The sequence below is a fragment of the Polypterus senegalus genome, chromosome 5 (assembly GCF_016835505.1).
Source record: "Polypterus senegalus isolate Bchr_013 chromosome 5, ASM1683550v1, whole genome shotgun sequence".
Lineage (NCBI taxonomy): Eukaryota > Metazoa > Chordata > Cladistia > Polypteriformes > Polypteridae > Polypterus > Polypterus senegalus.
In genome coordinates, this window is record NC_053158.1 from 4,416,039 (window position 1) to 4,443,590 (window position 27,552).

Here is a 27,552-nt window from a genome sequence, read left to right on the forward strand (position 1 = left end):
GTGTATTTATAGAAGGTGCAGGCCTGGCAATCGTTTGTGTATAATATGTGCAGTACGGGAGACGACACGCAGCCCTGGGGCATTCTGGTATTGATGGTTTGTACGGTGGAAACCGTGGTGTTAAATCTCATCTTTCAAAAGACCTTTGAACCATTATTATCCACTCATTATTATCCGCTTTATCCACTAGTTCAGTTTCTTTGATTTTGCCAAGTTAGTGGAAATGTCCGCACCTTTCAATGCTTTCACCCAGCTCGAGTCAAAGTGAATTCAGCAGGGATTACTCTTCACTACACATGACCAAATAAGTTTCCATTTGGCTATAATAACTCTTGCATGCCAGTATAAATCTAAAGTATTGATATTTTTTATTAATGTAGCTTTAATTTTTTTCCCCCCCTAGATTTCTGCTGAAGAGGTAAAGGACAACCGTGTAGTCAAATTTGAGATGGAGGCCAGAAAACTTGATAACAAGGTATGAAGTATACATTTCAGTCCATACTCTAAATCTTTCAGTGCATTTTTGATATTAAGATTTTAATCTAAAAAAACTGGGATAGAACTTTAGAAATTAATTTGTCCACATTGGGAAATCGGGCTTTTTTCAGAAGGTCACAGAATGGTGACCTCATAGGAAGAACTGAATAACTATGAAAGAATAAGAATAAGAAGACAGAAACTCCCAGCCAGCACAGGGCTCAAGGCAGGAAGAAAGCCCTGTGCAGGGCGCCAGTCCACCGCAGGGCTCACACACACACACACACACACACAACACACACACCAAGCACACACTAGGGACAATGCACCTAACCTGCATGTCTTTGGACTGTGGGAGGAAACCGAAGCAGCCGGAGGAAACCCATGCAGATATGGGGAGAACATGAAAAAAACAGAAACTCTTTCAAGAAATAAATACATAAATGGATAAATACACATGCGCACGCACACTATGGTCTGAACACACACTAGAATTACTAAAAAGGAAGAAAATCTAAACTGAAAGAAAACTTCTCACTTGGTGTTCCCTTTGAAGTGATATACAGATGTATTGCTGTTAGTATAAAGGACCCCCAGTCATGTTTCTGGACACACTTCTGCCGACGATTCATTGACTGAATGTCCTCAGTGGTAGTGTGTCATGAAGAGGGTGTGCAGCATTGGTGATAATGGCACTCAGTTCTGTTTTCATTCTCTTCTCCACTACTACCTCCAGGAGGTCCACAGGGTGTCTTATAGCTGAGCTTGTCCTTTTAATTAATGGATCAATTTGGTGGACCTCTCTTGAAGTGATGCTACCAGTCCAACACACCACAGCCTTGAATTAAAGTGACTTTAGCACAAGGCTACAACATAACAAAATGTGGAAAAACTGAAAGGTCTGAAGACTTTCTGAAGGTGCTGTATGTGGTGTCCTATCAAGCATTTTTGTCACCAGGAAACCCAATAGGGGTTATAAATAATAATAATAATAATAATAAGTTCCATTTATTGAGCGCCTTTCACAAACCCAAGGTCGCTTTACATACAGAGTAAAAAAAAAACTAAATTACACAGATGATAAAAGTTCGTAGAAGGAGAAAGTTTTCAGTTGAGATTTAAAAGTGCAGAAAGAGGAGCAAACTTGGAGAGACTGAGGAAGAGAGTTCCAGAGTTGAGGGGGCCATAACACTGAAGGACCTGCTTCCCATGGTGGAGAGCCTGGTGCATGGGACAGTAAGGAGATTACTGCATGAAGACCTGAGAGAGCGACAAGGAGTGTAAGGAGCTGAGAGCTGAGTGAGGTAGAGGGGGGACAAGGTTATGGAGGGCTTTGAAGGTGAGAAGCAGAATCTTGAATTTAATCCTTGATGGAACCGGTAACCAGTGATGCTGGGAGAGAACAGGGGAGATGTGAGCAGGACGCTTTGTGTGTGAGAGGACTCTGGCTGCAGACAAAGTGTAGATGTACTACTCGTGTTGCAAGACCTCGCTTGTTTATCAAGTTAAAATGTATTAAAAATTTTAGCTCGTCTTGCAAAATATTCGCAGACCAAGTTACTTGCAATCCAAGGTTTTACTGTATATTGAAATGGCAGAAAAGGTGCAAAAACAATGCATATACTGAATATACTGTAGCTTCTGTATAGATTATGTATAGTTATGGTGACTTTTGCACAAGTGTCATAGATTCAACTTTAGCGGTGTGTATTAACAATGCCAGTTTGATTAGTATGGAAAATAGCGGTCTTTATCATCACCTTGAGATCTTCTTTGCTAATGTTAGAATCAAAGTTGCAGTATTTACTTATGAATTATTTTTCAGAAGTAAATCTAGAAAAGATAGAACCTGTTTCTTCATTTTTTGTTTACTTTATGTCATGTTAAACATGTTTGTGATGTTTAAAACTATTTATCCTCTTGTGTTTTGGTTTTTGATACATTTAAATGTATAAATGCAGGCGGTGTGGCTTAGTGTTTAAGGCTTTGGACCATAAACGCTGAGATTGTGTTTTCAAATCCCACTACTGACACCACTGTGCGACCATGAGCAAGTCACTTCTCCTGCCTGTGCTTCAATTGGAAAAATTAAAGAAATAGAGTCAGTTGTATCTCAAATGTAAATCACCTTGGATAAAGGTGCCAGCTAAATAAGTAAATATAAATGCATTAATCACAAGTAAATGTGTCTTGCTTTCAGGATTTCTTTGGTAAATCTGACCCATTCCTGGAGTTCTACAAGCAAACAGAAACCGGATGGCAGTTGGCACATAGAACAGAGGTAAAGACAGAGTTGAATTAGCAGTGACACTTAGTACATCATGACTGACATTGTACTGTAGTGTATATCACTTCTGAATATTATTATAGGACATTGTATATCTTCATTTTTTTTAATCTCTTATTAAGGCATTCGTTGTGTGGTGCGTGCGGCTACATGCTGTATCAGCGCATCGACCACAAAAGGCGTATTCCCTAATGAGTTTTATCCCATAGGAATTTAAAAAGCAACTCATTTACAAATTCAGTACTTTACAGTGATGTCAGAATGGATGCAAACAATAATGTCAACATAACTGTGCATTAAAATCTGAACTTCTAAAAGGCCATGAGCCAAAAAAAAGTATATATATACTGTATATATACAATATCTCACAAAAGTGAGTACACCCCTCACATTTTTGTAAATATTTGATTATATCTTTTCATGGGACAAAACTGAAGATATGACACTTTGATCCAATGTAAAGTAGTCCGTGTACAGCTTGTATCACAGTGTAAATTTGTTGTCCCCTCAAAATAACTCAACACACAGCGATTAATGTCTAAACCGCTGGCAACAAAAGTGAGTACACCCCTAAGTGAAAAATAATGGGTGCAAGGCTTTGTAATAGTTAGGAAAACACCCTTATTTATCCAAGGATGTAGTTTGTTTGGATATTTTGGAATATACTCTTAATTTATTGAGATGCACCTGTAAGTGAGTGTCCTATAATAGACATATCCTGTCCTGGCCCGTGAATTTGATTATGCAGGCATAAAAATGGGTTACGTGTGTGCGTGAATTTGTATTTCAGTAAGAGGCCATTCAGTGTTAGAATGATGCTGTATTTCACACTTGAGAGATTCATAAAGAGAAATACCAAATTAATCTGATTAAGAGATTCAAGTGGCCCCTTCCTTCCCTCTTTGATAATTCATAAAAATGAAACCCCTGCTATAGTTGCTTGTTCATGGCTATCAAATTCAACATGACTTGTAAAATATAATCTTTGTCAGTCTGGATATGAATAGCACTTTTTGATGGCATTTTCTATTGAATATCGCTAGGTAAAATGTTGTGTATACCCAGTGAGTAAATAAATATTGATCCAATACAAAAAGTTGGTTTACAGTTTTTTGTATGGGAAAGTCATGCAGGCTATGATTATTACAGTAGCATTATTAATTCCAAAGGATGTTACAATGTGCTCAAATTGCCGGCCCTCATTATTTACACATTCTTGTAAGAATCAAGTCTGTTTTGCGTACTCACAACTGTAAACCTATTATTGCCCACCCTGTTTCAATTCTTTTGGTTTTTTGTTTTTTTGGCAGGTCATCAAAAACAATTTAAACCCTGTGTGGAGGCCATTTAAAATAAATTTGCAGTCTCTGTGCGGTGGTGACATGGAGAAACCAATCAAGGTACAATCTATAAAGATCTTTACTTTGATCCACTGATATGTTTGCATGCTTAACACATCATAATAATTTGTTTTTATTATTATGTGATGTAATTGATTTTTCAGTGTTTAATTCTAATATTTAAGGAGTTGTATTAGAACCTTGAAATATTTGTAATGAATTTGTATCGTACATGGACTATATATACACTCGCTGGCCATTTTATTAGGTACAGACGTTCAAATGCTTGTTCAAATGCAAATATCTAATCAGCTAATCAGCACATTGCACCAACTCAGTGCATTTAGCCATGTAGACGTTGTCAAGACGACCTGCTGAAGTTCAAACTGAGCATCAGAATTCGGAAGAACGGTGATTTAAGTGATTTTGAAAGTGGCATGGTTGTTGGTGCCAGACGAGCTGCTCTGAGTATTTCAGAAACTGCGGATCTACTGTGATTTTCATCTATAACCATCTCTAGGGTTTGAATGGTCGGAAACTGGGAAAATATCCAGTGAGCGACAGTTCTCTGGATGAGAATGCCTTTTTGATGCCAGAGGTCAGAGGAGAATGACCAGACTGGTTAAAGCTGATAGAAAGGCAACAGGAACTCAAATAAGCATTCGTTACAATCGAGGATTGCAGAAAAGCATCTCTCTAAATGCACAGCATGTCGAACCTTGAAGCAGATGGGCTACAGCATTAAGAGACCACAGCGGTTGCCACTCCTGTCAGCTAAGAACAGGCAACTGAGGCTACAGTTTGCACGGGCCCACCAAAATTGGACAATAGAAGATTGGGAAAACATTGCCTGGTCTGATGAGTCTCAATTTCTGCTGCAACATTAGGAATCTGGTGTCAGCATCATGAAAGCATGGATCCATCCTACCTTGTATCAGTGGTTCAGTGTTGGACACCTGTAAACAAACCCCGTGGAAATTAAACAAAATGTGGGTTATAAACAGATTGAAAAGGAAAAGCTGTTGCAGACGTGAGTTTCCACGAAGGCAGAGCTTCTGCAATTAAGGACTTCTGGCAGGAAGAATGGGGTCTAGGCAGGTGGACACTGGAAGTGATATCAAAGGTGATAAAGCTGTCAGTCTTTTAGTCTGAAGAGAGAGGAAGAGATAAGGTGTTTGCCAACAGCGCCCTCCTGTGTTCTGCTGGGAAGTTGCCATTATCTGAGCCTGTAAGCTGTTCCAAATGCACATGCCCGTGACAGTATATACAGTAAATAAACTGCTCAAAAAAATGAAAGGAAGACATTTTAATCCGAGTATAGCATCAAGTCAGTGAAACTTGTGGGCTATTGATCTGGTCAGTGATGTAGCAGAGGGGGTTGTTCATCAGTTTCAGCTGCTTTGGTGCACTAGAGGGGACAACAATGAGACGACCCCCAAAACAGGAATAAATGGTTTAACAGCTGGAGGGAGGCCACTGACATTTTTCCGTCCTCATCTGTTATTTCACTCGTTTTGCATTTGTCACTTGGTCAGTGTCACTACTGTTAGCAGGAGGCCATACCTGGACCATACAGAGCTGGCACAGGTAGTCCAACTTCTCCAGGATGGCACTTCAATACATGTCATTGCCAGAAGGTTTGCTGTGTCTCCCAGCCCAGTCTCAAGGGCATGGAGGAGATTCCAGGAGACAGGCAGTTACTCTAGGAGAGCTGGAGAGGGCCCCTTGTAGAAGGTCCTTAACCCATCAGCAGGACCCACCGGTATCTTCTCCTTTGGGTAAGGAGGAACAGGATGAGCACTGGCAGAGCCTACAAAATGACCTCCAGCAGGCAGACCGGCCACTGGTGTAAATGTCTCTGTCCAAACGATCAGAAACAGACTTCATGAGGGTGGCCTGAGGGTCCGACGTCCTCTAGTGGGCACCGTGGAGCTCAATTGGCATTTGCCATAGAATACCAGAATTGGCAGGTCCACCACTGGCGCCCTGTTGCTTTTCACAGATCAGAGCAGGTTCACCCTGAGCAAATGTAACAGACGTGAATGGCTCTGGAGAAGCCGTGGAGAACGTTATGCTGCCCGTAACATCGTTCAGCATGACCGGTTTGGTGGTGGGTCAGTGATGGTATATCTGGGAAGGCATATCCATGGAGGGACGCACAGACCTCTACAGGCCAGACAACGGCACCTCGACTGCCATTAGGTATCGGGATGAAGTCCTTAGACCCATTGTCAGACCAATGCTGGTGCAGTGGCTCCTGGGTTACTCCTAGTGCACGACAATGGCGTCATGTGGCAAGAGGATGAAGGAATTGATACCATTGACTGGCCTCCTCGCTCTGCTTGCCTGACCTCAATCCAATAGAACACCTCTGGGTGAGTCTTTATGTTTCAGTCCATCTGACGACGCCATGTTGCACCTCAGACTGTCCAGGAGCTCAGTGATGCCCTGCTTCAGATCTAGGAGGAGATTCCCCCAGGACACCATCCGTCGTCTCATTAGGACGTTGTTAGCCATGCATACAAGCATGTGGGGGCCATACAAACTACTGAGTACGATTTGGAGTTGCTGCAATGAAATTTCGGCCAAATGGACTCACCTGCCTGCCACATCATTTTGTTCCCTTTGATTTTCTGGGTGTCGTTGAATTCAGCCCTCTGTAGGTTGATCATTTTCATTTCCATCAAACGATGCGGGTGCCATCCTTTTGTTCCTAACACATCACCATATCAGTCCATCAGTATAGGGTGATCCAGATCTAATTATGCAATTTTTATTATGCTATAACTTATTAAGTTTATTACATAGAAAATCAACCAAAAAATCCCGGACCATTGAGAAGTGTGCGAAATGACAACATGAAGAATCATCTTTGCGCCGAACTGGAATCGTCCCTGCATAAATCATAGTCATCCAGATGATCCGGATCTGCATAATTAGATCTGGGCCACTCTGTAGAGATAGCCAGCAGGATTCCTTTTCCCATTGAGATCTGATGTGTTTTCAAATTGTTCCTTAGATTTTTTTGTGCAGTTTGTATTTTTATACTGATATTGACACTGCAGTTTAGGATTATATATCTAGATGTCCTTACACAATACACATATATTTTTCTTTTGCCCTTTCATCACAAATAAACTCCACAAATACTGAAACTATAACAGTCTGATATCATTCCCTTTTGTTATTTGGAATATTCTTTGTAATTGTTTCACAGGATTACTTTAAGTATCACTTTGCCATCATTTTGAGGACTTTTTTGTTCAAAGAAACTGCGTGTAGCCTACGTTTATGTATGAATATATTTAATGCTATAAGACTTAAGATCTTGTGATTGTTCATTTTTGACATTTTTGTTGTTTTGTATAAATACTCTGCAGTTTCTTAGGGTTTGCATGCTGCCCTTTTCTTTCAGATGCACTGATGCAAAAATAAATCAAAAGGTAAAGGCAATTTGAAAATTAGGTGATGACTGCAGCAGTTATAAGCTGATGCCATGCAGCACATTCGCAATATCTTGTAGTTAATTCAATTACGCAGCACTCTTCATTAATTCATCAATTCATCAATGTGCCATGGTGAGATTTCTTTAAGCAGAAGGAGTGAAGTCTGCTGAAATTCCCCAAAGGCTGTTGGGCTCATTTATGCAATTGAAAAACAGCAGGACTTGACTTAAAGTTTATGAATAGGTAGAACAAAGCAGGTAATAGATGAAGCTCAATCTGGTCGACCATCAACATTGCACATGTAAGCCCACATCAACATGGCGAATCCCTTCATCGCAGAAGACAAACAGATTATGTTGTCACATAATCATTATGTTGCACATTTGGATTTCAGCTATGGATCTGCAAGTGCCTTAGTGCATGATGACTTGGAGTACCATAACGTTTACACAAGATTGCTGCCTAAACAGCTAAGCCCACATCTTTTAATTAATTTAGAGATCCCATAGCATGATTCTGCCAGCTCAATACTTTACCATAGGATCATATTAGGCAGGCGATGAGCAGTGTCTGGTCTTCACTTGACTTCATCCTAATTATCATCATCATAATAATTATATTTATATAGCAAGCGATTTAAATAGACAAGAATATTAAGTTAAAGGACTAAAGGATGAATTTTAGAACAGGTCATCCACCTGAAGTTAAGCATGTTTGAGCCTGGCCAGAACTTGGATGGGAGACCATCCAGGAAAAGCTTGGATTGCTGCTGGAAGAGGTCAGCAGGTCTGAATGTGGATCCTTATGCCCCAGTGCAGTGACGGGGGCACTGAACATGGCGCTGTCCTTCGGATGAGACCTAAAATCAAAGTCCTAACTGTTTGTGGACATTAGAGATCCCAGGCCATCCTTCGTAAAGAGTAGGGTGTAATCCAGTGTCCTGGCTAAATTTCCCACCACGCCCTGGTTATTCTGGTACCCTAATCATCCCCTGTCTCTAATTGGCTATCTCTCTTTCACCCTTTCACCACCTAACAGCTAATGTGTGGTGAGCATACTGGTGCAATAATGGCTGCCGTTGCCCCATTCAGATGGATGCTGCACATTAGTGGGGGTTGAAGTGACGCCTATCTCACTGTGTAAAGCTCTTTTAATAGTGAGATAATAATATTATTATTATTATTATTATAGAAAAACACACATCAGAATTTTTTCAGCTAGAGGTGAAAGTGTTAAATGTGGCTGGTTAGTAAAGACGGCCTGAGTTATGATTAAATTATGCAATTAACCCTTTCGGCCCTGGATTTTCTGTTTTTATGGGAAAAATTACTTTGTGATATATTCTACCTTTGGGGTGTCTAGGAAGCTCAAAAATGAAATAAAAAGCAAAAAAAAAAAATCACTATTATTATACAATAGCTGCCAAATACTTCAGTCTTCTTGAGGAAATAAAATTGAAAGCGCAGCTACTTATATGTGGTGCATACTGTATGGTCCGGAAGCTTCCATTTTCACTTCCGTGTTTCGCGGACTGTTTGCCAGTCTCTCCAGTCTGCGCTAATAGTAGCACGTCCGGGATTTATGTACTAGTGATAGGATGTCGGAGCCGAAAGGGTTAAGGCATTGGTTGGGCCTGCATCATTTCTTTCATTGAGTAATTCCACCACAGAGTTTCTAAAACTTTCAAAGAGTGATCACGCTCTGCTCTGTGCATTGCTGGTGTTTCTTCTTGATTGTTGTGGTGTCCCCACCAGAATGTTAACCTCTGCTTCTAGTACTGAGCCCATACATCAGGCACCAGAATATGATATCCATCTTTTTATTTTTGTGCACTAGCAGTTCCCTTATCTATTCCATGGGCAGTCAGAGCCTGTCCTGGGAGCATTTATCACAAGACCAGAATCGGCCTTCATTCCAGACTAATATCGACTAATATTGATTTAACAGAAGGTACCTTTTCTGGGCGTATGAAGAAAACACAAGACAATGGTGAGAACATTAAACCTCCATACTTGCAGTGACCTGGTTGTGATGTGAACCCAGGTCTTCATCACTGTGCCATCAGGGGCTAAGTCATATATATTAAAATTCTGCTGTGGTAATATTTATTTTAGTTACATGTATTATTCCATGGATAAGCTATAAAAATTCAGTAGGTGAGTCCAGACAGCCATTTCCTTACAGGCAGAGGAAAAATCTTTGCTTTTATAGTTCTTTTTTTATTTAATTTTTGACTGTGTAGCTCTTTCTAGATCTGAAATTTTAAAATATAGGCTTTGTACAGTTGTACGTATTTGTTTTCTCTCCCGTCTGCGGTTTGGTCTTTTGCCTTGGATGGAAGCAGAGTCTGCATTCCTGCAGGAAGAATCGTATGTGAGTAGCATGTGTTTGAATAAATGCTTGTGTTTTTGTGAAACCATGAAGACTTCACTTCTGTGTGTGCTTTCATTTCCTTACTCTCATTGATTTCTGTTAGCCACAGGCTTGTAATTCTGTGCAGTTATGGTTAACCTCGAGTCAGACTCAGGGTGAAGTTTAATGATCCCCTTAAAATATTTAAGCCCAAAAAGCACTCAGGACAGTATTCTGCTGCCATCTAGTGGATGACATGACATCATGCTGTAAAAAAATCATAAGTATTTCTATGTGTTCTGCCTGTAAGATAAGTCATCAATATTCATGAGTGGGGTGGAGCTTCCAGTGAGATAAATCATTGCAAATGAAAAGCTGTAAAGGCAATTTTAGAAGGAACTGAAACTGAAGCATTTGTTCAAGTCGAGTGATAGTAACGACAATATGAATTGGTTATCAGAAGTTGACCAAAGTAAAAAGGATAATAGTAACATTTACTTATATAGCACATGTACATGTGGAAGTGTGTGTGTCTGTCCAGCCCGAAAGTGAGAGGTGGACTCAGGGTTAGGGCTCAGCCTTCAAGGAAACCCAACACAAGGCGAGCACGTCAGCAAAACGAAAACTCCAAAGAAAGACAAAGTCGCTTAGCCGCTAACATCGGCCAAATGGTATCCCTTTTACTTTTCTTCCCGTTGCTAATGCACAAGCGAGGTGAGCACGTCTGCAAAACAAATCCTCCTAGGACAGAGACGCCCAGAGTAGTTCCTTTCAATTACCTGACATCTCTACATTTCAATTTTTTCTGATGATTTCAGTAGTTTCTAGGACCTCGGGCTTTTTACAGCATGGGCTTACACGACTAATTTTCATATAAGTGCTTTACATGACAAAAGAAAGTTTCAAGAAGAGAAAAAAAAATTAAGATTAGGTAATATATATTAAAGAATAAATAACAACAAAACAAAGTAAACTCAGATGTATCATGATACGACGCTGTACTATTGACCTGCAGTGATGGTCACCTGGTGTAACAGTAGATGCTTGACAGAAAGACAAAATAATTGTGGTCGAGTGGAAGGACAAGCAAGACAAGCCCTCTAATCACTGCTTTACAATGCAGCAACTGTCAATGTTCGGGTCAGGAGAAATGTGGATGTGACTAAGCCTTGTGCTGTGGTACTCTATAAAAACACAAGGGAAATCATTCATTATGCATCAGACAATAACGTTCTACCAAATTGTATGCAAGCAACAGAAAAAAAAGATAAGAAGAGTGGGCAAAAAAACTTTTAGTGTCCTAATTGCGACGTCTGGGAGTGTTGGCAACTGTCTCAAAGTGTATCACACAAAGGATGTGTACTAAATCTGCATCGCTGCAGCAGTGGACACTCGACATACCTTTTCTACTGTATTTATTTTGATGTTTTGGTATTTACATGTTTCTGTTACCCATAAGAACATTTTTTTTCTTATTGAATAAAAATCATCAGTTTTGGCTCTTTTTCCTGTGGTGAACATAATTCTAAGGAGGTTAAAGAGGGGTGACAACAAAACATTCGCTACACCATTATACTACTGTCAGCATTGTGTACCATTGACACACGGCAGCATAGATTTGTAGATTTATGCGACGTATGCTATATTCTGCCACTAAGTAGACCAGCTGGAATTTTGTTCTAGTTTTAAATCATCCAGTTTTACGAATCACAAGCCTACTCTAGCCTCATAGGCATGGAAACCAACATGGTCTTCTGCTGCTATAGCCTGTTCACCTTAAGGTCGGTCTTGCTGTTTGTTCAGAGATGTCCTTCTACACACCACACTTGTAAATTGCTTTTATTTTACTATTTGTGGCCTCTCTGCTTGAATGAGTCTGGCCATTCTCCTGTAATCTTTGTCTCATAAGAATTTTTTTTCTTGCCTGCACAACTGCCAGTTGCTGGTTGTTTTGTGTTTACCACCTCCTACTGTATAAACTGTCTTAGAGACTACAGTGTGTGAATGTAGTTTGGCTGTTTCTTCTTCTTCTTGTTCTTGTTCTTCTTGTTCTTCTCCTTCTTCTTTTTCTTCTTCTCCTTCAGATCTTCTTTTACTTTATCCATCTACACCCACTTTAGCCTCCCTCGCTTTCATTTCCATCTTACTTCCATTCCTATTACTCTTTGTCCCATATATTCATTATCTCTCCTCATCACATGTCCATACCACTTCATCCTCCTTTCTTGCAATTTCTTAGGTATCTCTCCCACTTTTGTTGTACCTCTGATTGTCTCATTTCTTATTCTTTCCTCTATTTTTTAACTCCACACATCCATCTCAACATTCTCATTTCTGCCACATCCAACTTGTTCTCCTGTGCTTCCTTTACTCTTCATGTCTTGTCTCCATACATCTTAAAACTGACCTTTACCCTGCCTTAATTCTTACCAGTTTCTTAAAATCTATGGGTTATCTCTGCATCTAACTCTATCTTGGGCTTTTAATGGGAGACAAGGAGATAAGGCGCAAGGTGAAGAGAGAGGTGATGAAGGCTAAAGAAAAGGTGTTTGATGAGTTGTATGAGAGGTTGGACACTAAGGAGGGAGAAAAGGACTGGTGGGCTACAGAGAGGGGCCGGGGTGGGAAAGATGAGCAGTAGGTTAGGGTGATAAAGGATAAAGATGGAAACTTACTCACAAGTGAGGAGAGTGTGTTTAGCAGATGGAAAGAGTTCTTTGAGAGGCTAATGAATGAAGAGAATGAGAGAGAGAAGAGGTTGGATGATGTGGAGATAGTGAATCAGGAAGTGCAATGGATTAGCAAGGAGGAAGTAAGGACAGCTATGAAGAGGATGAAAAATGGAAAGGCCATTGGTCCAGATGACATACCTGTGGGATCATGGAGGTGTTTAGGAGAGATGGCAGTGGAGTTTTTAACCTGATTGTTTAATGGAATCTTGGAAAGTGAGAGGATGCCTGAGGAGTGGAGAAGAAGTGGACTGGTGGGCCGATATTTAAGACTAAGGGGGAGGTGCAGGACTGCAGTAACTGCAGGGGGATAACATTGATAAGCTACGGCATGAGGTTATGGGAAAGAGTAGTGGAAGCTCAGTTAAGAAGTGAGGTGATGATTAGTGAGCAGCAGGATGTTTTCATGCCAAGAAGGAGCACCACAGATGTGATGTTTGCTCTGAGGATGTTGATGGAGAAGTTTAGAGATGGCCAGAAGGAGTTGCATTGCATCGTTGTGGACCTGGAGAAAGCATATGACAGGGTGACTGAGAGGAGCTGTGGTATTGTTTGAGGAAGTCGGGAGTGGCAGAGAAGTATGTAAGAGTTGTACAGGATATGAACGAGGGAAATGTGACAGTGGCGAGGTCTGCGGTAGGAGTGACAGATGCATTCAATGTGGAGGTGGGATTACATCAGAGATCGGCTTCTTATTTTCAATGGTGGTGGACAGGTTGACAGACAAGATTAGACAGGAGTCCCCATGGATGATAATGTTTGCTGATGACATTGTGATCTGTAGTGATAGTAGAGAGCAGGTTGAGGAGATCCTGGAGAGATGGAGATATGAGAGGAGAGGAATGAAGGTCAGTAGGACCACCAGGACAGAATACACGTGTGTGTATGAGAGGGAGTTCAGTGGAATGGTGAGGATGAGGGAGTAGAGTTGGCGAAGGTGGATGAGTTTAAATATTTGGGATCAACAGTACAGAGTAATGGGGATTGTGGAAGAGAGGAGAAGAGTTTCAGGAGTGATTTGTGACAGACGGGTATCAGCAAGAGTGAAAGGGAAGGTCTACAGGACGGTAGTGAGACCAGCTATGTTATTTGGGCTGGAGACGGTGGCACTGACCAGAAAGCAGGAGACAGAACTGGAGGTAGCAGAGTTAAAAATGCTAAGATTTGCATTGGGTGTGACGAGGATGGATAGGATTAGAAATTAGGACATTAGAGGGTCAGCTCAAGTTGGTCAGTTGGAAGAGAAAGTCAGAGAGGCGAGATTGCGTTGGTTTGGACATGTGCAGAGAAGAGACGCTTGGTATATTAGGAGAAGGATGCTAAGGATGGAGCTGCCAGGTAAGAGGAAAAGAGGAAGGCCTTAGAGAAGGTTTATGGATGTGGTGAGAGAGAGGACATGCAGGTGATGGTGTAACAAAACAAGATGACGGGGACAGGAAGATATGGAAGAAGATGATCCGCTGTGGCAACCCCTAATGGGAGCAGCTAAAAGAAGAAGAAGAAGAGGACAACTTTTAGATGGGCTGTTTCTAAAATGCTGAAACACCAACACGTGAGACACTATTGATCATTCCATAGTCAAATTCTCCTGGATCACACGTGTTGCTCATTCGAGTATTTCATTGACTGACAACTAAACTTCAACCTATAAATAAATCCATAAATTGAAGAAACTTCTAGATACATGCTTACTCAATGACTTATGAATTAATATTCACTAATGTGGCCCTGTTTCCCTTGAGCATGGAAAAAGCACATTATAAATATTATTAATATTAATAATAATAATATTTATTTTTACTGCATTTCTTGATTGCTTTCTCTGAAATATGAAAATTATTCCAAGTCTGGACCCATAAGAAATATTAAAAAAATGTATTGTTGGAAACGAAAAATGGCCCAAGGAAATTCTTTCAGTATATTGGCAGTAAAAGAAGGCAGCCGATGAGAAATTGAAGTGTATTGAGAACAGTAATGGCAAATGTTAAATATACTGATGGTGAATTATTCAAGTAAGGTTACACTTAAGCTATTTAATGGAGTATACTGAGTGCATTTTTGGTTGTCATATTACAGAAAAGATATAGCAGTGACAGAGAAGGACTGATTTAGGACTGTGAGGTATAAGCTATCAGGAAAGACTGAAGAAGCATTGAGGATATTCTTGATGAACTCAGGCCATTCATACCAGCCGTCCCATTAAACTGAGTTGAACCGTTCTATTTTAAATGAGAAGAGGTTGGTTAACACATTGACTACTGGACCATTTATTTCCAGGACGCTGCAGAATTGGTCAATGCATATATGATAAGTAATGAACTGAGTGGAAACTCGTAAAAAGTGTAAAGAAATGTATCAGAAAGCAACAGTGTTATCATCAACAGGAACTCTGTCTAAAATGTAAAGAAACTGTATTTTTGCTAGCAACACAACTTAGAAGTCTCCATTTGAAAGAGAGTCCTTGAAGGATGGCACCACGCAGACTGCAGGTGTAGAAGAACATGTGGCGTAAATGTAACACGTTTCTCGCGCTGTCCTTGTATATTGCACAGAACACATTTGGTTATTGGTGTCTGTTTGTGCTCAGTGGTTGGCGGATTGTCCCCGTAGTGCTGTTGTGGCAAGTTGGATGCCTTGCGATGATGAAACTCCTACTGGGCAGCTATCAGCATCATTACCGGAGCCAACAGGTTCCACATCATCCCTCATTATCTTGATCACTGTCATTATCATCAAAATATTGATCTTGCAACAAATCTAGTTGTTTCAAAACATCAGCAGCTTTTTATATTTTTTGTGATAACTAACTTTTTTTAACATTATTTTCCACAAGCTATTGTGATTAAAAAACCTGTGGCTGTACACTAGATGGCAGCACTATAGTAGGTAACTAAGACGTGGCTGCAAGCTTTTTTTTTTTTTTTTGTTCTTTACTTCGCCTTATATAATTTCTTGTATTAGGAATTTGTTAGTTTTCGCATACCCCTTGGGGTCAGAGCGCAGGGTCAGCCATTGTACAGCGCCCCTGGAGCAATTGCAGGTTAAGGGCCTTGCTCATAGGCCCAGCAGAGTAGGATCTCTTTTGGCAGTTACGGGGATTCGAACCGGCAACCTTTGGGATACCCGCGCAAATCCTTAGCCTCAGAGCCACCACTCCGCCCTAATGCTGGCTGCATTTATGGAGGCTGTGTACTGAGGTACGAGTTCTCTCTTATGTCTCGTTTTGACAGGATCAATGAAATACGACTTAACTCATACCTCGTACCTCAAAGTATTAAGAGGTGGCCTAACTGGATTGATTAAAATTATGAAGAGAATTAATAGTCGATCCCAGTAAGAACATGTGTGCACAGGTGATATAGCTAAAGCATTTGTATAATTCCAGACCATTAAGAAGATGCCTGATTCTGTGTAGACCACCATTACAGTTGCCTTGTGTTCAGGCAAAAAGCTTTGCTTGCATTGGAATGCCCTGTTTGTCTTTGCCATGTGGTATTTGAATACTTTGGGTGCCAGGCTGTTTTGCACACATTGTTTAAATTTAGCTCAGGGTGAGGTGCTTTGTTGTAGCTTAGGCCAGATCTACACTTAATATGAAGATGAACTTTAGCCAGTCCAGACAAGAGCAAAGAAAACTTTCGGATCAGCTTTGAACACTTTGGCCAAGTCTCATGGTGTGATTTCAGCTGAATGGCGGAGTGGCAGCTCTGAGGCTAAGGATTTGTGCTGGTATGTGGAAGGTTGCCAGTTCAAGTCTCATTACTGTCAGAAGGGATCCTGCTCCGTTGGGCCCGTGACCAAGGCCCTTAACCTGAAAATTGATGTAGGGGTGCTGTACAATGGCTGACCCTGCACTCTGACCCCCAAAAGTTCATGCAAAAAGAGCTTTTCCCCCGCGATTTATATAGTAATATAGTATATAAAAAAAATGTTACCAGTTTGTGTATTCTGTATATTCTTACATGTACATTTATTACCTTAGCAGATACTTATATCTAAAGTGACTTACAAAAGAAGGCAACATAATTGAGTAACTGTTGACAAGTGTAAAAGACAAGGGACAAAATTCATCATAACAAGAGAAGAGCTCACAACAAAATAAAAATGAGTTACAAATCACAGATTTAACAAAACCTAACAACCAATCTCAGTTAGACAGAAATTCACCAAACAAAAGGGTCTTCAAATGCTACTAGAACACTTTAAGAGAGTCAGAGCAATGAATGGAGGTGGGCAGCTTGTTCTGCCAGCTAGGAGCTACATATGAAGAGAGTCTGGTCTGAGATTTTATACCATGCAAATGAGGCTTTAGCAGATCTGAGTGGTTGAGAACCTAGTGAAGAAGAGGAGAAGGCCCAACATCCATTATCCAACCAGCTATATCCTAACTACAGGGTCACGGGGGTCTGCTGGAGCCAATCCCAGCCAACAAGGCAGGATACAAACCCCGGACAGGGCGCCAGCCCACCGCACACTAGGGACAATTTAGGACGGCCAATGCGCCTAACCTGCACGTCTTTGGACTGTGGGAGGAAACCCACGCAGACACGGGGAGAACCTGGGAAGTGAACCCAGGTCTCCTTACTGCGAGGTAGCAGCGCTACCACTGCACCACGGTGCCGCCCAAGGCCCAACATATAAATGAAATATAAATCAGCCTTCAAGTGGCCCCTTCGCATAAAGCTGAACAGATGATCATGAGATTGCGGCGTGTTAGCGTAATTCATTTTAACATTATGATGCTTGCAAACTGCATATTTCATTTGAAGCTCATTCTTTGGTGTTTCATTGTGTAAACAGACTCAGCATAAACATAAGTAGAGCATTTGTTACAGGAATTCCTGTAGAAATGCTAACAGTTGTGGTATGCCATCTGTTGGAATGCAAAATAAATGTGTTTTGTTATTCAAGTAGCAATAAAATGTCATTACTTAAGTGTTTAGTTCATTGTACCTGCACATTCTTTAAAGTTTATGGTGTTCTTCTATTGGATATTGACCTCAGATAGCTTCTTTGAACGCAACATGTCATTATGTTAGAGCGTCTGACAATGGCTTACAGGTTCTGTTTTGACTAAAATGTGTGACCTTTATGAGTTATGGTCCTAATAGCCACACATATACTTTGCATTCAATAAAAAGTGGGTTTCTTTTACTATTGTAATCCAAGTGTTGTCGTTGCTGTGGCCTTTTGTTTTATGGTGCTTGTTTTAAAACATCTGTCTCACATTTCATGGGAAACTTTATTCCAAGCATGCAGACGTTTTACATGGTTTTAAAGCATGGTTTGTTTTTTTTTCTCATTATTCTAAATTGCAATCGAACTATAGAAAAAAAAAAATCAGTTGTATTTAGTTTGGTTTTCTTAACCTGCATTTCTTTTTTTTTAGGTGGAGTGTTATGACTATGACAATGATGGCTCACATGATTTAATTGGCATCTTCGAAACGAAAATGAAGGAGCTTCAACAAGCATCGCGCACTTCACCTGTAAGTCAAAGCCGAGCACTCTGTTTTGTACATTTAGATTAGTTAATGTTCGGTTTAAACGTCAGTGCGCGACTGCTAATTAATGTCGTGATTTAAGTCAACATGCCTGGCATCTTCATGCATTGTTTTACATGGCTGCCAGGACCTTGTATTCAAATCCAGATCTGGGTAGTGTCAGTGTGGCGTCTGGATGGAATGTCTTCAGGTACTCTAGTCTCACTCCCTCATGTCAAAGAAATGCTTTCTGTTGTTCGGCCCCACTAAATCAGTGCTGTTTGTGTAGACTCTGTGATTTGACACTGCTCAGGAATGGCATCTGTTACAGGTTGAAATAAAGGATTGGAAGGCAGAATATACATTTTGTTTTGTTTGAGGCATAGGGATTTTGTTCTGTTTTAATTTGGCTTACATGGCCAGCAAAACTGAACAGGAGCCGTCTTATTTAGATATTTTTAATTACAAAAAAAGTATCATTTCATGTGGCGGTCCTATAGAAATAATTGCAAAGTGAAACAGTACAGCAGTTTTTGTTGAAATCACCAAAAATGATTGGATCAGTAACATTACTGAGTTTATTTCTGTGCTGGCGGACAAGCTCTTGTACATAGAATCGATACATAAACTGATGTGCATGACCAGCCTGTCCCACCAAACCGTAAAAAGCCCCCTTTTTTAAGGATCATAGTCTGTCGGACAATAAGTTCAAAAATAAAGACACAGGAGTTTTCTGCTGATGTGAGAAACAAAGTCATTAAAATGTACAAGGCAGGACATGGTTTGAAAGTGGTTTGAAAGTTTGAATGTCCCATTGAGCATTGTTGGATCCGTCATCAGAAAGTGGAAGGCTAGACTAGAACAGACCGTCCCTCAGAACTAAACATCGGAGCGCGACATTAACTGGTGAAAGAGGCCACTAAAAATCCAATCATCCCTCTAAGACATCTGCCGTGCTCTTTGGCTAAAACTGGAGTGAAGGTGCAGGGGGTCCGCAATTTCAAGAGCTCTAAGTAACACAGGCCCCTACAGGAGGGTAGCAAGAAAGAAGCCATTCCTTAAGAAGGTCCACATAAAGGCATATATGACATTTGCTACAAAGCTTGAGGAAGACCCAGTTAAGGTATGGGAAGAGGTTTTATGGTGAGATGAGACCAGAAATAGAACTTTCTGGCCAGACTTCAAAGATGGATGTGTAGCATAAAACGAACATCTCCCATGTCTTAAGAAACACTGTATCTATGGTGTAATATGGTGGCAGCAGCTTCATGCTATGGGGGTGCTTTTCATGGGCTTGGACTGGGAATCTTGTCACGATTGAAGGGATAATGGATGGACACAAATAGCACACAATATTGCAGGAGAACTTGTTCCAGTCTGCTATGAACCAATGGCTCAGGAGAAGATGCATCTTTGAACATAACAATGACCCTAAGCATAAGAGCTCGTTTAAACTTCATGCTCAGTATGTGTACGCGCATGCATCATGGCTGCCACACGTTCACAGCATTCATTTGATGCGTTCTCCTAAGCTGGTCCATAGAAATAAATGCGACGTGTGCGCGAGTTGCAGTACCAGCAAAAAGTCAGGGGGCGCAGTGTGATAAAAGTTGCTGTTTACTATGAACATGTGACAGAAAGTCGCAATGCGGATCCTACAGGATCGATATGCGCGCTTTGATGTTTGATGAATGGTTCGATGTGGTGAAGCAAAATGCCGACATACAAATGCATTCGTGGTGCTTTTATATTTAAGCGTCGTATATTCCCGATCGTAATGACAAGACACATTTTAAGTCTCACATACCGTCTTTTGTGCTGTCTTTTTTTTATTTTTTTTTTTTTTTGCAAATTCACAACAGCAACATAATGTACAGCCACAGAGCAAAAAAATTAAAGACATGGCAAAAAGGTGTATTTTGTGACTAAAGTGGAAATTTAACCTCATACTTTACTTTATCATTAAAGCAGACCGTCGTAAACGCCATCCCAGTTTTTAATCGCTACGAGCTTCTGGGACTTCCTCCTGACCTAACAGAAGCGGCAATAGATCACCACACAGAACACATGAAATGTATGATATTCCAACTCTCTGCACATTTAGAATCCTTAGATTTATACTTGAGATCGCTTTCATGATGAAATGCATTACAGTATGTATGTTACATTTTACAGATACATTGTTAATTTTGTTTAAATCATGAATACTGTTAATAATTACACACATAGGGGTGACACGGCGGCGGAGTGGTAGCACTGCTGTCTTGCTGGGAGTCACGTTGCTGGTATTCTCTGCTTGGAGTTTGCATGTTTTCCTGATGGATTTCCTCAGTTTGCTTCAGTTTCTTTCCAAAGATATGCAGATTTGGTGACACAAAAATGATGCCTGTGTATGTGTGTTCCTGTATTCACCTTGCGATGAGCTGATGCCCTGTCTAGGGATTGTTTCCGCCTCGTGCCCAGTGCTAGCTAGAATGGGTACATCCCTGGATGGATGGATTTAATCATTAAACATCCTTTTCAGAGATATTGCGGTAAGGTGCCATCAGAATTTAATGGCTGTTCCAGGCAATTCACAAATTGGCGAAGCCAAACCTGTTCTCACCGTGATAATATCTCGTACTGCCACCTGGTGGATTCCTCCAGATTTACTTAAAGTACGCGCGCAAGAATAAACAGTAAAACGCTTGTGTAGCAGGAGCTAACGCTGCAACATGCTTCGCGTGGCGTGGCCTGAAGTATAAACCCGGCCTAAGGCAAACGTGACACTGAAAAGGCTCAAAAGAAGAAAGGTGAATGTTTTGGAATAGCTAAGTCAAAGCCCGATTCTTAACCATACTGAGTATCTGTAGTGCTGTTTGAAAACTGCTGTCCAGAGGCTTCATCCCATCACCCTAGAAGATCTCTATCAATTCTGCCAAAAAGAATGGGGAAGAATTCCTCCTGAACAATGTGCAGAACTGGGATGTACTTACATGCCCAGAAGAATGAAGGCTGTTCTTGCAGCAAAACGTTCTCAGCAAAGTATGGATGTGTAGGGCTTGAATACTTAAAGAGTTTTTCTTCTTCAGTTAAAGATCTACAAAAAATGCTTTATTTGGACGTTGGAAATGTATTTGTTACACTTTAAAAATACTGAATGGATAAATGTATACATACCGTAGATCCCGGAATACAGGCCGACCCGGTATATTAGCCGAACCCCTTCTCTACCTACTAAATTACATGTATTTGCCGATGACCGGTATTTAAGCCGACCCCCTTCTCCAAGCAAAATTTTCTAAATTTCCTTAAAAGTGTCTCTTCGGGTATACAGTAATCCCTCCTCGATCGCGGGGGTTGCGTTCCAGAACCCCCGCGATAGACGAAAATCCGCGAAGTAGAAACCATATGTTTGTATGGTTATTTTTATATATTTTAAGCCCTTAGAAACTCTCCCACACTGTTAACATTATTAGAGCCCTCTAGACATGAAATAACACCCTTTAGTCAAAAGTTTAAACTGTGCTCCATGACAAGACAGAGATGACAGTTCTTTCTCACAATTAAAAGAATGCAAATAGATCTTCTTCTCTTCAGGAGCAGAGAATTTCAGAGGGAGAGAGAGAGAGAGCTCGCAAAGAAAAGCAAACAATCAAAAAATCAATACGTGTGCTTTTAAGTTTGCCGGCATTTTTTAGAGGAGCGTCAGTATCTTCTAAGCAAACAGCCCCTCTGCTCACATCTCCTCCGTCAGGCGCAGAGAACGTCAGAGAGAGAGCGAGATTAAAGCAACAATCAAAAAATCAATACGTGTGCTTTTGTGCTTTTAAATATGCCGAGCACCGCAATAAAGCGGCATTTTTTTTAGAGAAGCGTCACTATCTTTTAAGCAAACAGCCCCTCCATCAGGCGCAGAGAATGTCCGAGAGGGTGAGAGAGAGGCAGAGACAAGCAAACAATCAAGCTCCGCGCGGGATGCATATCTTATAGCATTGAGGAGTTTTAGTTAATATGTAATACATGCTCTGATTGGGTAGCTTCTAAGCCATCCGCCAATAGCGTCCCTTGTATGAAATTAACAGGGCAAACAAACTGAGGAAGCGTGTAGCATAAATTAAAAGACCCACTGTCTGCAGAAATCCGTGAACCAGCGAAAAATATGTGATATATATTTAGATGTGCTTACATTTAAAATCCGCGATAGAGTGAAACCACAAAAGTCGAAGCGCGATATAGCGAGGGATTACTGTATTTATAATGTTTATCGGCGAGAATTTGAGACTGCCGGCATTTTTGATATATAATATAATGTGCATAATTTACCAAAACACCAATAATTTTTCTAATGTACTAACCAAACAGTTATAAAAAGTGCCAAGTCTACTTCGATTAAGCTAGGAGCATGGCGGCACGCATGCAGCGGCTCAGGGCTCTCCTTTTCAGTGCAGTTTTTTGTTGTTTTTGTACTTTGTTTTTTTTTTGTCCTTGTTTGTGCATGATCGGTTTGGCGAACATCCGCTACACCATTCAGAACCTTATAGACATCGGTGTCCTTTTGTCATGCTGAAAATTACAATGATTTTTAATGGGATTGAATACTTTTATATGCCACTGTATGTAAAAAGATCCTTGGGTGTTAATTTTTACTTTTTCTGTATTTTTCAGACATTTATTACATTAAATAAGGAGCTCAATTAAAACCAGAAATGAGTTGCTAGTTATAAGATTGGTTGAATTAAAAATCAACAGAAGTTTTAGAACTACTGGCAGCTTTATTCCCTCCTAACCTTGGATAGAATTCTTTGATTCTCTCGTTTTGATTAATTAGTTATTGCATGTTGACGCATTTTCTTTAACTCTTTGAGGGCTGAATATTTTTTCCAAAAAGCAATGGTTTCACACAGAAGTCAACATAAAACATCTGTTGCTGCATGCAGCGGCTGCCAGTTTGCTAAGAATATGTGGCAGGCTTGCTGCCAGACTGTCTTTGTGTGGCCTGAGACACGGTCGCAGTGCATTGCAGTCTGGTTTCTACCTCTTATCATTGTTAAGTGGCAGTCCTCCCTGGCGAACATTGTCAGTGCGACAATTAGCTGGGGACCAGTCAACTGAAGCTGGAACCTCACATTCGTTTTCAATCACTTGTTTCAAAATCTGAGTCCGACAAGTTATAGTCCAGTTCAGAGATAACAGGCCGAACGTCGTCCACGGAGTATTTTGCTTTACGCATTCGCTTTGATCTCTTGCCAGATGTCAGTGCCATTTTTGCCGTTGTTTGCGCCTAGCTACTCGCACGAGTGCAGGAAATCTCAGTCAAACCAATGAATCTAACTTTCCTTCTAGCAACGAGAGTCCATTTAAAACATAACTGTTGGCTTTGTCACAGTTTACAGTCGATTACCATCGTCAACTCCTCCTTTTGGCAAAATGTTGACATCGCCCCTGGAAGAGTTAATTGAACCTAATTTGTATATTGTCAAAAAGGTCTTTTAATTCATATGTGTTGCGGCATGGCTCTACCTAACTTCCAGTTTTATTACTGGGCGGCAAATATACAGGCGATAAGAACCTGGACACAAATAGAAGAACATATACAGGCATGGACCGCAATAGAAGTAAAATCCTGCAGTACTTCTTTGTATTCCTTGCTTTGTGCTCCAATAAACACACGTTATCGGCAATACACTAATAACCCAATTGTGCTCCTCTCACTTAGAATCTGGAACCAATGTAGAAAGCATTTTAAGACGGAGAAGCTTCTATCTGTGGCACCTCTGCAAGAGAACCACCTCTTTCAACCCTCACAAACATATGCAGTTTTTAATATCTGGAAAAATTAGGAATTAACTTGCTTAGAGATCTTTATATAGATAACGTCTTTGCATCCTATGAACAATTACATTCCAAATTTAACATTCCAGCTACAAATTTCTTTCACTATCTTCAAATCAGGAACTTTGTTAAACAGAACCTTCCAGATTTTCCTCATCTTGCACCCTCATCCACGCTGGAAAAATTATTGCTCAATTTCAAGGAGTTAGACTCCATCTCTACAATATATAAAATCCTTTTACAATCCCTTCCTTTCAAAGATCCAAGAGGACACTGGGAAAATGATCTCTCAATTAATATATCAGAAAAGGAGTGGAAAGTAGCAATGCAGAGAATTCACTCGAACTCCATATGCGCAAAGCATACAATTATACAACTCAAAATTATATATGAGCACATCTGTCTCGACTAAAACTCTCAAAATGTTTCCAGGGCATGTTCCAACCTCGAGCGTTGCAACCAAGCCCCAGCCTCACTAGTTCACATGTTCTGGGCCTGCTCCAAATTAACATTATTCTGGGCAAAAATTTTAATTACCTCTCAGACAGCCTTGGACTCACAATCCCTCCTAACCCATTAACAGCTGTGTTTGGGGTTCTTCCAGAGGATCTTAAAGTGGAGAAAGACAAACAAATTGTGATTGCATTCACTACACTGTTGGCACGCAGACTTATTCTGATAAACTGGAAGAACCCAAACTCTCCTCTTTTAAGTCAGTGGGAAACCGATGTGTTATATTATTTAAAATTGGAAAAAATCAAATACTCAGTTAGAGGATCTGTGCAGACTTTTTTCAAAACATGGCAGGATCTAATCAGTAATATTTTGAAATGATTTTATAAAGCACAGAGAATTTGTTGATTTAGGTATTTTTACAAGCCTTAAATTTTACACCGTTTGGCTTGCTCTCTCTCTCAAGGGTGGGGATCGATCTGTTCTTAGCATAATTCTTTTTTTTGTAAAAACTTGATTGCTATGTATTGATTGTAATAAAATTAATAAAAATTAAAAAAAAAAAAAATAATTCATATGTGTTTCATTGACTCCTGTAGGTCGAGTTTGACTGTGTTAATCCAAAGAAGAAGCAGAAGAAAAAAAATTACAAGAACTCTGGAGTAGTAAGCGTAAAATTTTGTCAGGTAAGTAGTTTAAGTTAAATGAATTTATTGTATAAAAGTAAAAGTGTGACTATGATGGATGTGACAGCGGAGACATTGTCTTCCTGCTTGTTCTTTCTGCGCCACCACCACCTAATCAAAGCACTGTGATGTACCACCATTGATGGATTAAAGGCCAGAAGTCCACATGACTGTCATCATCAAGTTCTTCCATGAGAACCCTGAATACCATGAGGACTGATTGAGGTCATTTATGTGAGGTAGAATGCCTAGAGTGGGCTGAGTGGTCTCGTGGCCTCTGAATCCCTACTGATTTTATTTTGTTCTCCTGCCGCCTGGAGTTTCTTTTTGTTTTTTCTGTCCTCCCTGGCCATTGGACCTTACTTTTATACTATGTTAGTTAGTGTTTCCTAATTTAAATTCTTGTTTATTTTGTCTTTTTTCTCCTTCCTCATCATGTAAAGCTATATTATTTGTATGAAAATGTGCTATAGAAATAAATTTCATTGTCGTTGTTTTTATGTTACCCACACCTTGTGCTGATGTAGGAAAATGACTGGTGCAACACCAGACTGACTGCAGTATTTGTTGATCATTCAACACCTATGTGTTAGTCAGTTTGTGATGCTTTTCCAAACGTCACCCAGCTTCTCCAAGCATTTTTGGAAATCATAGACTTTTATGTTATGCGTCATAATCAGTTTTTTGGTGCTTTTGCATATAATGCGTGAAATATCTATTGCGAAAGCCCATGTCATTGTCTGTCCGCATTATAGAACTCGGCCCCCCCATGGACCAATTTTGTTGAAATATATCATGCTGATTCTTTCAGTTCAGTTTTAATTCAGATATCTTGAACCAATCGCACTGTATAAAGTTTTAAAATTTCAAAATGTCCCTGTCAGAAGCTTTGACGAATCTGTTAACTCGTCCGTTTTAAATTGGAGGAATGTTCTGTGTGACTTCAACTGCAAATTCATTTACTGTTTCAATTTTTCCTGGACAGCAGATGCCCAATGCTGGACAAGGAATACAGGCAAACAGCTCATACGGCAGTGCCTTGTCCTGCTGCATTAGATAAGTTATGTAAAAGAGGAAAAACGTCTCTAGAGATAAATAGAAGGAGAAAACAATTGTGTAAAGCATATATAAGACCGATTTGATTGAATAGTGTAATCTGCAGATTATTATTGTAAAGAACCGACATTATCTACCTGCAGCTATACAGTGTTTGAACTGATTAACAACTCAGGAAATGCATAGCAGCCCTGAATGATACAAACAGAGGACAGGATTAAAAATGGACAGTGGCATCGGGAGATGGGGGTACTTCAGTTGCTTAAACTCCTAATCTCTCGCTCCCATGCCCTGATATTTCAGTCCTAGATACACACAAACAGTCATGGCAAGCCCCTGATCTTCTTGCCCATTGTGCGCCATTCGTATTCCTGTTATACAATAAATCAATTCCTTTTCAAGTTTTGCCCTTTTTATATAACTAGGGGGCTCTGCCCCCTGCTCACTTTGCTCGCCAGTCCCCGGGCAAGTGCTACATGCTAGCCACTTTGCGGCTCTGCTGCTCACGTATGGGGAGGCAGAGGTACAATTTAAACAGATTGTTATTTTCATGGGAATTATTACGTATGCATAATAGAACTAACTATTTTACATTACAGCGAGTAATTAACCATATTAAAAAATAATAAAAAAAAATAAATTTGAAAGAAAATTATGTTTCATGTTGCGTTAGAGGTATTCGTTGCGTTATACATTTTCGTTCTGTTTGGATTTTGAAATTAACACGCAAATACTTTTTAAACTTACACGTTTACTGTAAAACTTCAGTAAAAACAATATGTGGAATTAACTTTTTGTCAATATTGCATAGAATTTTGATTCCATGTTTAGACTTACATCGTGACAACACAACGTATAACTGCCCGTGAGTGAATTTCGCTTCTTTCTGTTTAATAAATAAACCGAATTTTTCGAATGTTTGTCCCTGTGATTTTTTTAATTGTCGTAGCAAAAACTATTCTAATGGGAAACTGTAAACGTTTTAATACGAATGGCATATCAAGATCTCCTTTGGTGTCTAATGTTAGATGTACTGCATTACTTTTCTTGTTGCCTGTTAAAATTTTACATGTCAGAATTGTTCGACCAATTTTGAATACAACTAATCTTGTTCTGTTGCCTGGCCTATCACTCTACATAAATTACAAAATAACATTACAATACAGTCTTCTTTCAATAGTAATTCGGCTGGTGGGAGACCGGTCGGTGTTAACAGTTGTAGATATTCTACGGGATATTGTAAGTTGATGTTTTCATCTTCCGCACCATCACCACCAACTGTTTCAGCAGAGTCAATTAATACACATTTAACCAATTTGCAGTGTAACCAATCGACAATTTTCACGTTAATTCATTTGACTTCATCATTTCTTGGTTCTAGGATTGCCCGTGTATTAATTTCTTCTGTTGATAACCCTTTGTGATGAAAT

General features: G+C 40.1%; 1 protein-coding gene across 2 annotated transcripts in view; it reads left to right on the top strand.

Annotated features, from left to right (window-relative positions):
* The first annotated feature begins 383 nt into the window (after window positions 1-383).
* The window catches only part of LOC120530117 (copine-3-like), a 54,366-nt gene continuing 27,197 nt past the window's right edge, over window positions 384-27,552 (top strand). For both annotated transcript variants that reach the window (XM_039754295.1, XM_039754296.1), the window contains exons 1-5: window positions 384-475; window positions 2,678-2,758; window positions 4,075-4,164; window positions 18,021-18,119; window positions 24,980-25,066. In XM_039754295.1, the coding sequence (XP_039610229.1) occupies window positions 449-475; window positions 2,678-2,758; window positions 4,075-4,164; window positions 18,021-18,119; window positions 24,980-25,066 (384 nt within the window). In that variant the 5' untranslated portion in view covers window positions 384-448. The remainder of the gene's footprint in view (window positions 476-2,677; window positions 2,759-4,074; window positions 4,165-18,020; window positions 18,120-24,979; window positions 25,067-27,552) is intronic.